The sequence below is a fragment of the Lolium perenne genome, chromosome 3 (assembly GCF_019359855.2).
Source record: "Lolium perenne isolate Kyuss_39 chromosome 3, Kyuss_2.0, whole genome shotgun sequence".
Classification (NCBI taxonomy): Eukaryota; Viridiplantae; Streptophyta; class Magnoliopsida; order Poales; family Poaceae; genus Lolium; species Lolium perenne.
In genome coordinates, this window is record NC_067246.2 from 331003700 (window position 1) to 331017022 (window position 13323).

Sequence of the window (13323 nt, forward strand, 5' to 3'; positions counted from 1 at the left end):
TCCTCCGTGAGGGCATCTCCAGCGGCACGACGCAAACGGTCGATGAGCGACCGTTTTTGTCCGCCGTGACCGGAAATGCGTCTGGGGCCTGTTCCAGCGGGGCAACGCAAAGTGACCGGACCGTCCGCGGAGACGCAAATCTGGCCCAAATATGCGCCAGGTTTGCGTCTCCGCGGACACTCGGCGGTCGCTCCGAGCATCCTCCATTTCTTACCCGGTCCTGCATGTCAGGGACAGCGAAATCGACCGCTTCGATTTGCTTCTTGTTCCCCTTCTTTCCTGCCCTAGTGCGACGGCACCACCCCCACCCCTAGCGCCGCCGTACGGCCGTAGCGCCGCAGTAGTCGGCGTCGGCTCCGTTCTTGCCGCGCGGGAGAGCAGGAGCGTGCTCCGCCGCGTACGTGCCGGCTGTTTTCGGCCGAAACGCTCCCGGTTGCGCCGCCCTTCCGCGCCGCCCACGACCTGTTCGGTCAATTGCGCCGGTAGGTTTCTACTCGTGTTTTCGGCGCTATTGTGCGCGGCCATTGATCCGCAGTTTGTACCCATGCAGATGGACATGTGGCAGATGTTGGACAAGTTCCGCGCGGAGGTTGTCGACTCCTCTTCCGACGAGGAGTCCGATGAGTCCACGCAGACATTGGCTACTACTGCGGCCTCCATGATCCACGAGTTCACCTCTAACCCGGGGCCGCAACACCGGGGCTCTGTGAAGGGACGCTCCAAAAACCTGCCGCGCAACAGAGTGGAAGGGCAGGCCCGCCTCCACAAGGACTACTTCCACCTCACCAATCCGATCTTCCCGGAAAAAATGTTCCGGCGCCGATACAGGATGTCAAGGGACCTGTTGTTGGTCATTCTACGGGGCGTCAGAAACTACGACCCCTACTTTCAATGCAGGCGCGATGCAACAGGTGCGTTAGGCTTCACCTCGTACCAAAAATGCTCCGCGGCTATTCGCATGCTCTCATATGTAATGGCTGCGGATATATTCGATGAGTATCTTCGAATGGGTGAGAGCACCTGTCTTGAGGCTGTACAGGTTTTGCCGAGCCGTGATTGCCGTGTTCGGAGAGTATTACTGTAGGGAGCCAACTGTTGAGGATACAAGGCGCCTCCTGTCTATCAACGAGTCTAGAGGCTTCCCAGGAATGATTGGCAGCATAGATTGCATGCACTGGCAGTGGAAAAACTGTCCATTTAGATGGCAGGGTGCGTACAGCGGGCATGCGGGGGGAACAACTGTCATTCTTGAAGCTGTCATATCTCAAGATTTATGGATTTGGCATTCATTCTTTGGCATGGCCGGTTCCAACAATGACATCAATGTGTTGCACCGATCACCGGTTTTCAACCGGCTCATGCAAGGCAAAGCTCTCCGGGTGAGCTATGAGATCAATGGAAATGCATATGACAAGCCATATTATCTTGCTGATGGCATCTACCCTGACTGGGCCACATTGGTGAAGACTGTCTGTAATCCAAACTCCAAGAAGACGAGAAGGTTTGCGAAGATGCAAGAGGCTTGCAGGAAAGATGTGGAGCGCGGGTTTGGTGTGCTCCAAGCTCGGTGGGCAATTGTCCGTCACCCGGCAAGAACATGGTCGCTGAAGACCATGCATGAGGTGATGACATGCTGCGTGATCATGCACAACATGATCGTTGAGAACGAGCGTCCTGATGGCCGCAATGAGAACCAATGGGATTTCTAAGGTGAGCTGGTTGCGCCACTTCCTGGAGCTTCATCTTGGCAGGACTATCTACATAGGAATGTAGAAGTCACTGACGAGAACGTCTCCAAATAGCTGCAAACGGATCTGCTTGAGCATCAATGGACATTGGCTGGCCATGCAGATCATGCCTAGAGGAGTACTATCTTATTTGCATGCAGACTTTTTAAAATTTAAATGTAATAACTATGACTCGTTGAATATTATTTTGTTGTTTCGGAACTTCATATTTCATGCAAACGCGGAAATGCGTCGCGCCGCTGGAGCCACCCCAAGATGCAAACGGACGCGCGAACAAAAACGGTCAGTCTCGCGTCCGCCGCGCGACGCAAACGAACATTTCGGACGTCCGTGCGTCGCACCGCTGGAAATGCCCCAAAAAAGCCAAATCAACTCAAAACTTGATAAGGATCAATGCAGAAACAGACAGGTGCATGAACGACGGTTACATTGAATGTGAATCCACGAAACATCCTATAGATTGATTCATATTCGCCCATGTGGAGTGCAATCGCCAGAGGCAAAAAAAAAGAGAGTAGTATTTACGACTATGAGTGACAAACGACTATATTTCGGAAACCGGGTAAGAGTTTGCCCAAATCCGAAAATTCAATTTGGCTCTCAGCTACGTACGTATGCCCCCTCTACAAAAAATTATATTTTGAAGTGTCAAAAGTTTTTGACAAAAAAAATTACATGTACATCTCTATAATATTTGTGCGTTCGCCAGTTTCATGAAAAACTAATATCTTTTTTAGTCTATGGAAAAAAGAGAAAATTTATCTTGTAAAACACATTATTTCTAGCACTGAGTTTTTTGTCTTTTTACACACGTCACATGACAAGTCGATTTTTTATGAAACAACTTTGTGAGCGTGTAGCACGTGAAGATGTACATGCAAAAATTTTGTTTAAATTTTTTAAAATTCAAAATATGTGTAAGATGCAATTCAAAATAGAGGGAGCATATGATTGCATGTTCCAAAACACCACTCCCACCCAAATCATTTTAGTACTATTAAAAATGATCTTTAGCTTTCAATGTAACAGGACAACTCTTCCTTATGATTTCAGCTAAGCACTTCGCTCGTGCAATAACCCAATGTTTTGCCTCCTTTTTGATCTTCAAAAGAATACTATATGCGGTGTGGCATGCTTGCTACCGAAAACCTAGATGTTTCATTCATTTCAAATTCCCCAAATCGTGAGGTGGGTGAGGGAAGACACTGCTTTGTGGTTGTGCGTAGCATCATAGGACATGTTAAACCACCATTTCTTGATTGACTGAGTGTTCGACCAATGATGGAGATTAAGCCCGCGAAAGCTGAGCTAAGCATTCCAAATTTTCCAAAGGCGGGTTGTGAAGCGACAATTCATTAGAAGATGGGTCACCGAGTCGCAACACTTCTTGCAAAGAGGACAAAAACCACACTTTAGCTAACCTTTTTTTACAAAGGGTCCGCCATCCACAACCTAGCCTGGATGGGATGAGATGGGTGTGGTGGTGAACTACATTTGGTTTCCCAATTTGCGTGGGACCCAAATGCAAACAAAGTATAGACTAGTTTTTTTTGTTGAGGAATTGTAGTAGAGACTAGTTTGTTTATTTGAGAATGTGTAGTAGAAACTAGTGGTATCAGAGAAAAAAAAAGTCTGCCATACACACCACTGAGCCGTTTATACATACAGCTGGACCGCTGAGGATGAAGTTCTGATGGGCTTGGAACGCATCTTTACTCGAGAACGGCTCATGGCTTGCTGCTCCTGTCCGGATCAGACAGAATCTTCTGAGCCGGAGCGGATACGTACTGCTACCACTCGATGTTTCACAGACAGGTGGGCCCAAGCTCCACATGTCAGTGACGGTACACGTAGGCAGATCCTCAAGCTCACCACTATGTATGTGGCGGTAATTAATCAGTTTTTTTTTTTTTTTCTGTTCATCGTCGAGAAGACTTTGTCCCCAAACTTGTCACTCCCCTCGACGGCGACGGTGAGCGGCCTACTGCCGCCGGCGTGCTCGATCTCCTCCTCCCTTCGCTCGCCGGTCAGCTTCGTCTGACGGATCGTTCCGTGCTTCGATCAGGCTCTCCTTCTTCCTCCTCCTCGGCGCGCGAGATCGATGACCAGTTCGAATTGAGTACAGACAGAGCGATTCGGATACCTCCGCAATGGCGGTGGCTTCCGCGAGCGGCGCGATGTTCCCTCCCACCAACTCCCCGCACAAGCCCTGGGAGGACCCGTCCTTCTTCCGCTGGAGGAAGCGGGACGCGCACGTGCCGCTGCGCACCCACGACACCCTCCAAGGTAAATCCAAGTCGCTGCATCCCTCGACCAGATCAGGAGGACGCAATCGCTGCGAGAGTAATTCCACACGGTGATTCGTTTGCTGAATCTCTGCTCTCCGTGTTCTGAACTCTTAAACAGGGGCGCTCAAGTACTGGAGTGACCGGAGGAACGTGAGCTACCTGGACGCCGAGCCCGCCGTCTGGAACGACGACGCGGTCCGCGGCGCGCTGGAGAGCGCGGCGTTCTGGTCCCAGGGGCTGCCGTACGCGCGGTCACTGAGCGGGTACTGGAAGTTCCGGCTGGCTCAGTCGCCGGAGAGCGTCCCGGAGAAATTCTACGATGCGCAGTTTAATGACTCAGATTGGGAGGCTCTGCCAGGCACGCTGCTACTCGCTTTTCCAATGAGCTGTTTTTTTTTTTTTAGATGAGAAGTTCTATGATACTCATTGCGTTGGAATGCTGACATGAACGGACATTTGGTTGCAGTTCCTTCCAATTGGCAGATGCATGGGTTTGACCGCCCGATCTACACGAATGTCACTTATCCTTTCCCGATGAACCCGCCGTTCGTGCCGTCTGAAAATCCCACTGGCTGTTACAGGAAGGTTTTTCACATCCCAAAAGAGTGGAAAGGTATGCTATATATATTCTTTCTGCGAAAGCAAAATCTTGCTTATGGAACCAGATCTTCCTCTTCTTTGTGAATGAGTTGGTTGCATTGCATGTAGCATCGATAGCCTTATAATACTAAAGACAATTCTTGATAATAGTGATGATACCTCCAAGGAAGTTAGTTACTTTGTTTGTTCATGCCAATTGTGATGAGAATTACATGGTTAAATGGCTCATGGAATGAAAATGTGTTTCTTCAACAACAAACAACACCTATCGTCTAGCTTCCAAGGTTTTTGTCGTCGTCTAGGATTGTCTTTATTTGACTGTGCAGTTCTTCAAGAGTTTGTCTGGATTATAGTTATTGCCTATCGTCTAGGCGGTTAAATTGGCAGCCCTGGTTTATTGAACTACCTAATAAAATCTTGTGGCAAATCTTGCTGTCATTTTTTGTGTGGTTGTCTAGGATTTGCCAAAGTTGACTGCAGTTCTTCAAGAGTTCTCCTATCTCGTTAATCATACAATCTAATTTGCTTATGGTTTACATGTTTTTCTTGTTCTTACTATGGTAGGCCCGTGCTGTCTCCTGTAATGGTAATTATGACATGTTTGTTCTTTCTCCACATGCATAACACTGTTGTCCCTAATGCTTACATGAATACACCAGTTATTGTGATCACATAGTATGGCCATTCAATTTAAATAATTTTGAACTGATTGTGATAGGTCGGAGGATCTTGTTGCATTTCGAAGCTGTTGATTCAGCGTTTATTGCTTGGGTAAATGGCGTACCGATTGGGTATAGGTATGAGACAAATATTTCCGCTGCTTGGATTTTTTTATCTCCAAAAATGTATGGTGAATTATCAAGTGAATATAGTTCATGTATTTACTTCCCAAGGATCTTGTGAAGCATCGTACTTGAGTTTCCAACTCGTAAGTTTACATGTGCTCCTTAGTAGATAACAACGTGGAGTGTTTGTGGCAGCATTGATTGCTTGAATGCATGATCCACAAAGCATGATTTTTTTTGCATATGACCTTTCACATTAGCAAATATTTTTAGTTGCAAGATGTCTAGATTCCCCATGTTCTTCTAATTAATTAAGATATGCCGTTGTGAAGCGTTATCTATTTGCTCATATGTATGAAACATCTGTTATAACAATCTGTCTGTTGATTTTTATTAAAATGAGCTGGCATTGAACCAATATCTGGCTTTATGTCACTTTGCAAAGATAGCTTATATATAGACTACAGAGTGCTGATCTTCTAGGTAATGGATTGTTCTATGTATTATACTCGTTGTGACCTGTGAGATATCCTTGCAGTATTTAAGTTCTGCATCCTATCTAGCTATTTAACAATTTCCACATGAAGATTTGTTTTTTGGTCATCTATTGAAGTTTGTTATTTGTTGCCCAGAAAATGAACTACATGCTTTTTGTGTTTTTGTAGCCAGGACAGCAGGCTCCCTGCCGAGTTTGAAATCACTGATTGCTGCCATCATTCTGATCCAGACAAGGAAAATGTTCTTGCTGTTCAAGTCATGAGGTGGAGTGATGGTTCTTATCTTGAAGATCAGGACCATTGGTGGTTGTCTGGTATTCACAGGGATGTGCTACTACTGTCAAAACCACAGGTTACTTCTTGAGTTCTGCTCACAAATGGTCCTGCTGCCAGCTATGTCCAGATAGTCAATATAGGAGTACAACTTGGTTATCTTATCTCTTTATACTCACACATGAAATGTCAACTGTAAACTTTTTTCTTATCAACCTGTCCTGTGCACTTTCTTCACTATAGGAAGATTACACGAAAGAAAAATTTGGAGGATGTGATGAAGGAATAGAAAAATATGCGATACTTTCAACCCGAAACTTTATGCTAGTATTATTATTTTTTTCATGTCAACTGCCCTGGCAATTTTGGTTTGTCTTATCTGTCTCCCCGATCAGGGAAAATCAATGGTTAGTGAGTGGTATTCCTTTTCCTTGCAGATCTTTATCACGGATTACTTTTTCAAAGCAACCTTGGACGAGAACTTCCGTGTAGCTGATATTGAGGTAATTGTGCTTGCCATCTGTGCGATGTTAGAAACTTATGCTATATTATGGAGCAAATGCTGCGAGTAAATAGTGAACAGTGGCATATATGGGAATGCCAATAAACTTGAAACATAGTATCATTCATCACTGTAGCAACTATTATCCACAACCACTTGTTCATATTATAGTTGAACTGAACCCAGTAATTTTATTTGAAAGTTGATCCTATATTATGAAGTAAAAAAGACAAAAAAGTTATGTCTTTATAGTCGACTCTGCTTGGATCCCACAATTTGGATTAATAGGGTTTTCCCTTTTAACCCTATAGTGGACAAATCATTTCTACAGTCCAGATGTTATAGCTTCTAAGTTCTGCATTAATTGGATCCCACAATTTAGATTACTATGTTTTTCCCTTTTAACCCCATAGAGGGCAAATCCTTTTCTACAGTCCAGATGTTATAGCCTCTAACTTCTGCATTAATCAAGGGAACACTTATTCTGATGCTGTTCTGTAATTATACTCACTTATAACGTTGTTCTGTATGTTAGGTTGAGGTGGAAATCGATTCAAACAAGCAAGACCGGGAGCATGTCCCAACTTTTTCTATTGAAGCAACAATATTCGATAATTCTGGACCATCTGATGGTTTAAATTCAGATATGTCAGCTGCTAATGTGGTCAATTTGAAGTCAAAGCCGAATCCTAAAGGAGGCCCTTGTCATGGTTTTCATGGTTATGTTCTTGGTGGGAAAATGGAAAATCCAAAGCTTTGGTCTGGTGAAAAAGTAAGAGATCTAATCCTAGGGAAATTTCCATAAAAGGTTACTATTACAATTGAACTGCTATATCTTATAACTATATTTCCTTTCCCAACAGCCGAACTTATACACTCTTGTTGTTCTCCTTAAAGATGCCAATGGGATGCTTATTGAGTGCGAATCATGCCAAGTAGGCATTCGTAAGGTAGTCCTGGCACACAAGCAGATGCTTGTCAATGGATGCCCTGTTGTAATGAGAGGCGTCAATAGACATGAGCATCATCCACGTGTCGGGAAGACCAATATAGAAGCATGCATGATCAAGGTCACTCATTTTCTTTGCAGGTTTTTTTTTTTTGTATTTGATGTCGTTTTTAGCATGCCATTTCTTCAGTTTGATGTTTCTAGTCATTGGCCTCAGGTATTTACTATCTGCTTTTTACAGGATCTAGTTTTGATGAGACAAAACAACATCAATGCTGTTAGAAACTGCCATTACCCCCAACATCCTAGGTGGTACGAGTTATGTGACATTTTTGGTCTTTATGTAATTGATGAAGCCAATATGGAGACACATGGCTTTGATGAATCTAGCCATTTCAAACATCCTACACTAGAACCCATTTGGGCAAATTGTATGCTGGATCGTTTCGTTAGCATGGTGGAGAGGGACAAAAATCATGCGTGCATAATTATTTGGTCCTTGGGAAATGAATCCTCACATGGGCCAAATCACTCTGCTATGTCTGGTAAGCGTTAAATCATTTTCTCCCATCACGGTCCAACTCTTGGTATTTTTTACGATGTTGTGGATCACAATATTGTAGGGTGGATTCGTGGAAGAGACCCGACAAGGCTCATCCATTATGAAGGGGGTGGCTCCAGAACATCGTCCACAGATATTGTATGCCCCATGTACATGCGTGTCTGGGATATTCTTAAGATTGCGAAAGATCCATCTGAAAATAGGCCCCTCATTCTCTGCGAGTATGTTATCTGTGGCGCCACACCTTACTTGATTCTCTTTGTCTTCATCGAAATACCAGAAAGGTTAAATAAACAATATACCTTTTGTTTTCAAGATATTCACATGCTATGGGGAACAGTAATGGTAATATTGATGCATACTGGAAGGCGATAGACAGCACTCTGGGACTCCAAGGAGGTTTTATTTGGGACTGGGTCGATCAGGTTATGAGCGTTTTACTGTCATCTTATCTGGAACGTTCTATTTGCTGAGCATGCCATGCCAAAATTCTGTTTGCGTAGTTATATGTGAGTTCTATGATTATAGTGTACATGGCGGTTATATCGGATCACTGTTTGTCCTTTTTTTTCAAAAATAATATTGACTCACAAAACCATGTTAGGCTAATATAGAATAAAATTGAATGCCAAATTTGGATAACTGACTTTGTTTCTTACAACAAATATAATGTTGGTAAATTTGTTTCTCAACTACTTTTTTTTAAAACTCCTTTTCAGGGTTTAACGAAGGAGGACGCTGATGGATCTAAAGCTTGGGCATATGGGGGTGACTTTGGAGACACTCCAAATGACTTAAATTTTTGCATTAATGGCATTGTGTGGCCTGATCGGACGATTCACCCAGCTGTTAATGGTAAGCAGAAATTTGTGGCTGCTCCTGCTCCATGTGTACTTTAAATCCTATTGTCTTTTTATTCACTAAGTTGTTGCACATAAGATCTTCATCTCCCTAGACACTAGATGTTAAGCTTACAGGATCATTAAATTCTGTTTGCAGAAGTTAAATATCTTTACCAGCCTATCAAAATATCATTGGTGGATAACATTCTTAAGGTAACCTCTGGTCAATATTCATCAAGCTGTTTCGTCATATGGCTAATGGATCTAATAGGTCCATGATTATTATCGTGCAGATTGAAAATTTACATTTTGAGGAGACAACAGCGGCTTTGGACTTCAATTGGGTTCTTCTCGGGGATGGTTGCGTTTTGGGCTCTGGTTCACTCGACGTTGCAAACCTAGCACCACAAAGTAGCCATCTTATCAAGGCAGAATCATCACCTTGGTATCCTCTTTGGACCGCATGTGCAGTAAAAGAAGTTTTTTTGTCTATAAATGTGAAACAGAGGTACCAAACACGATGGGCTAAAGAAGGTCATATCTTGGCTTCAGCACAAGTTTGTTTGCCTCAGACAAATGGCTTTGCCCCTCATGTATGTTTCCTCAGCCTGATCCTGTTTGCTCCTGTATCTTCTTGAATTATCTTACTGCTCACTAGACACTGCCATCTTCAGGTGATAGCATTGACCAAGAGCCCTTTGATCTCTGAACGGGTTGGTGATAGTGTAATTATTGGCAAGAGCAGCGAATGGCAAATCAAAATAAACAGTCGATTGGGAACAATTGACAGTTGGAAGGTATGTTGTGGTCGACTAAAAAGGAAGTTTCATTTGCTTTATCATTTTGGTTAGCATGTTTGAGTATGCGTTCTAAATTCAGGAGGCAACAACCAAATAACCTCATAAGATTGTACACCAGTGATGGCCCAAAATCTTAAAAGGAGTATTTTTTTAGGTTTATTTTAAACAGATAACAGCAAGTCTAGGGCCTCTTTAGTCACAGTTACAGTAGCAGCTGTCGATATTGCAAAATGCAGTTCTGTATGTCTTTAATAGTTGTGATACCTATGTGCTCCTTGTTGGTTCCAAGACCTCTCTATGGCCCTGAATAACATCTGGCTTTGCACAGTGCAAGTTGCGATTTGTGAACAGCGTTCACATGCTACAGATTTTACTATTCCCTCCGATCCATAATAAGCGTCGTTAACTTAGTACAAAAGCTTACTACTAAATCCCCAACACTTATTATGGATCAGAGGGAGTACATCGTATAGATACATAGTCATGATTTGTGACTAGCTCATTGTGTCATGCTTTTTTATGTCTATGCGAATAACTGATCTATCTATCACAGTGTCACTACATATTTGTCCTCTAAATTGGCGGGCTGTCACTTTATTTCTCTTAATGCTTTGATTGTTTGATTTACTGTGCAATGCCTAGAGTTATCTAGAGCTCTTAAAGGTATTCATTTTCCATGCGGTCTGCCTGAGCGCAGATGAGCTCTTCCATCTTTAGTTCCTACAGTTATCTTAGTCTGTGAAACTGAGAACATACTTTTTTGTTCAGCATCACTACTTATTCGTTTATGAAAATCTGGAACTCATGATATTTCTCCGAACAACAGATCAACAACGTCGAGCTTCTGAGCAAGGGTATACTTCCTTGCTTCTGGCGTGCACCAACTGACAATGACAACGGAGGCTTCTACACCAAGTCCTATGGTACAAGATGGAGAGAAGCCTTCCTGGACAACATTTCCTTCCACAGCAGTCAGTTCTCAGTGAAGGAGCTGCCAGACAACACCGTCGAGGTTTCCACCGTATATCACGGTCTACCTGGACACCTGGCAAAACCCGCCGATGACGCCGCTCTTTCAGAAGCTTATGAGTCTGCACTCTTCCGAGTCAACATGCGATGCCGGATCTACGAGTCGGGCGATGTGGTCCTCAAATACGAGGTAAGCCCCAAGAGTGACCTGCCCCCTATCCCCCGGGTGGGCATCGTGTTCAATGCCGAGAAATCCTTGGACCATGTCACGTGGTACGGGCGGGGGCCGTTTGAGTGCTACCCCGACCGCAAGGCCGCCGCACACGTTGGCGTGTACGAGAGCAATGTAGAGGACCTCCATGTGCCCTACATTGTCCCGGGGGAATGCGGTGGCCGCGCGGATGTCAGATGGATGGCGCTCCGGAACGCCGGCGGGTACGGCATCTTCGCTTCGATGCACAGCGAGGAGTCCCCGCTGATGCAGGTGAGCGCCAGCTACTACGGCGCCACGGAGCTCAACCGGGCAACACATAACCACAAGCTGGTCAAGGGAGACGACATCGAGGTTTGTTCTGTTTGCAGCTCAGATTAATTGATGTTCAGAAACTGCTGAGACTGTGATGACGGAGTGATGCTAAAATTGGTTTTGGATTGTGTTGCGCTGCAGGTGCATCTTGATCACAGGCACATGGGGGTGGGCGGGGACGACAGCTGGACGCCGTGCGTGCACGAGCAGTACCTGCTGCCGCCGGTGAGCTACGCCTTCTCGGTGAGGCTGCGGCCCGTGCTGCCATCATCATCGTACCACGACATCTACCGCTCCCAGCTCCCCTGTTGATAGTATCTTTCATCTGCTCTGATGTGCCGCGTCCGAGGCACGTCTCTGGAAGAGAAAAACATTTGGGAGATTGTAAGAATAATAATGCTGTGTCGCTCTCGCTCGTGTAGAAGTAAGACTGAAATTGGACATGTAAACGTCAATAAAGAAGTGATCGTGACGTGCAGCTCTTCAATTAAAATGACGTCGACTTGTGGACCTGTTTGGTTGTTTGTGTGGTACATTACAAAGCATGAAGTCTCCGGCTCTAAATACTTGCCAGTCATTGAATCTGGGACACGTATTTAGGGCCGAAGGAAGTAGTACATATGCATATGACGGCGGCCCTAGCTAGCGGTTGACCGCCAGGGGCTTAGGGAGCGATCTGTTTCTGACAACCCGATTTTGGAAAAACGCGTTTTCCCTTTCCTCGTAAGTTACGTGCGGGAATTCATTAGCATGTACATGTTGTGGACCACACGCAGGTTACGTGTCTAAATAAGAATCTTTTCAAATTTGAAAATTCAAAACGTTTTATCTCACAGACGACAACTCTGATTTAAAATCTGTTTTCATCTATGAGTCGGTTTTGACGAGATCTTTAAAACTAGCACCCATGTTAATATGTTTCGATGATTTTTTTTTCAGGCTAAAATTATCAACCTCTCCATTTGAATAATCAACCCTCCATACTTGAGTGATCAACGGTAAATATATAAAATTATCAACCCTAAAGTTAAATTTTATTTGAAATATTTTGACGGATTTTTTTAGCTTATATGTTATTAGCTTATATTTCCCTTTCTAACAGATGGTTGACAAATTTTTCTATTTATGGAAAAATGTTGCATGCATTTGATACAAGACAAAAAGAATGATGTCAGCGCGAACCTTTCTTAATTCTAAAATTTAAAATATTTTATCTCCTAACTGACAACTTCAATTTAAGATACGTCTTCACTAATGAACTCGTCTCGACGAGATCTTCAAAACTAGCAACCATATTAACATGTTTTGACAACTTTTTTTTCGGGCTAAAAGTTATCAACCCCGAAATACGTGATTTATCAACCGTAAAATTTAAAACTTACCAACCCAAAAAGCTAATTTCATTTCGAATATTTTAGCGACTATTTTTTTAGTTTACAAGCTATCAACCCGGTGCCTCGTTATTTATCAACGGTAAATATAAATAACTACCAAGCTATCAACCCTAAAAATAAATAACTATCAATCCGGTGTCCAGTTATTTATCAACAATAAAAATAAATAACTACCAACTCTGGAAAATATTTCATTTAGCATATTTTAGCCACTATTTTTTAGTTTACAAGCTATCAACCCGGTGCCCCAATATTTATCAGCGGTAATTATAAATAACTATCAACCCTAAAAAATTAATTTTATTTAGAATATTTTAGCGACCATTTTTTACTTTACAAAGCTATCAACCCGGCGTCCCGTTATTTATCAACGGTAAAAATAAATAATTACCAAACCTAAAAAGTATTTCATTTAGAATATTTTAGCGACTTTTTTTTTGTTTACAAGTTATCAACCCGGTGCCCCGTGATTTATGAACATTAAAAATAAATAACTATCAACCCGGTGTCCAGATATTTATCAACAGTAAAAATAAATAACTACCAACCCTGAAAAATATTTCATTTAGCATATTTTAGCCACTCTTT

The 13323-nt window shown here is 43.3% G+C and overlaps 1 protein-coding gene across 1 annotated transcript; it reads left to right on the plus strand.

The window, feature by feature from the left end:
* Window positions 1–3654: 3654 nt before the first annotated feature.
* Window positions 3655–11853, plus strand: LOC127345818 (uncharacterized). Its single transcript, XM_051372351.1, has 17 exons — window positions 3655–4034; window positions 4155–4394; window positions 4503–4649; window positions 5355–5433; window positions 6087–6270; window positions 6629–6694; window positions 7229–7465; window positions 7557–7763; window positions 7884–8187; window positions 8266–8425; window positions 8521–8629; window positions 8924–9059; window positions 9204–9259; window positions 9340–9639; window positions 9721–9843; window positions 10673–11380; window positions 11483–11853. The coding sequence occupies exons 1-17, from the start codon at window positions 3899–3901 to the stop codon at window positions 11651–11653; spliced, it is 3363 nt and encodes a 1120-aa protein (XP_051228311.1). The 5' UTR covers window positions 3655–3898; the 3' UTR covers window positions 11654–11853.
* The last annotated feature ends 1470 nt before the right edge of the window (window positions 11854–13323 follow it).

What these genes read in the sequence shown, in the direction of transcription:
- LOC127345818 (XM_051372351.1), top strand. Translation starts at nt 3,899, where the DNA reads ATGGCGGTGGCTTCCGCGAGCGGCGCGATGTTCCCTCCCACCAACTCC. An exon ending in AGGCCCCTCATTCTCTGCGA is followed by an intron (nt 8,426 to 8,520) that starts GTATGTTATCTG and finishes TTTGTTTTCAAG; the next exon opens with ATATTCACATGCTATGGGGA. An exon ending in GATTCACCCAGCTGTTAATG is followed by an intron (nt 9,060 to 9,203) that starts GTAAGCAGAAAT and finishes TTCTGTTTGCAG; the next exon opens with AAGTTAAATATCTTTACCAG.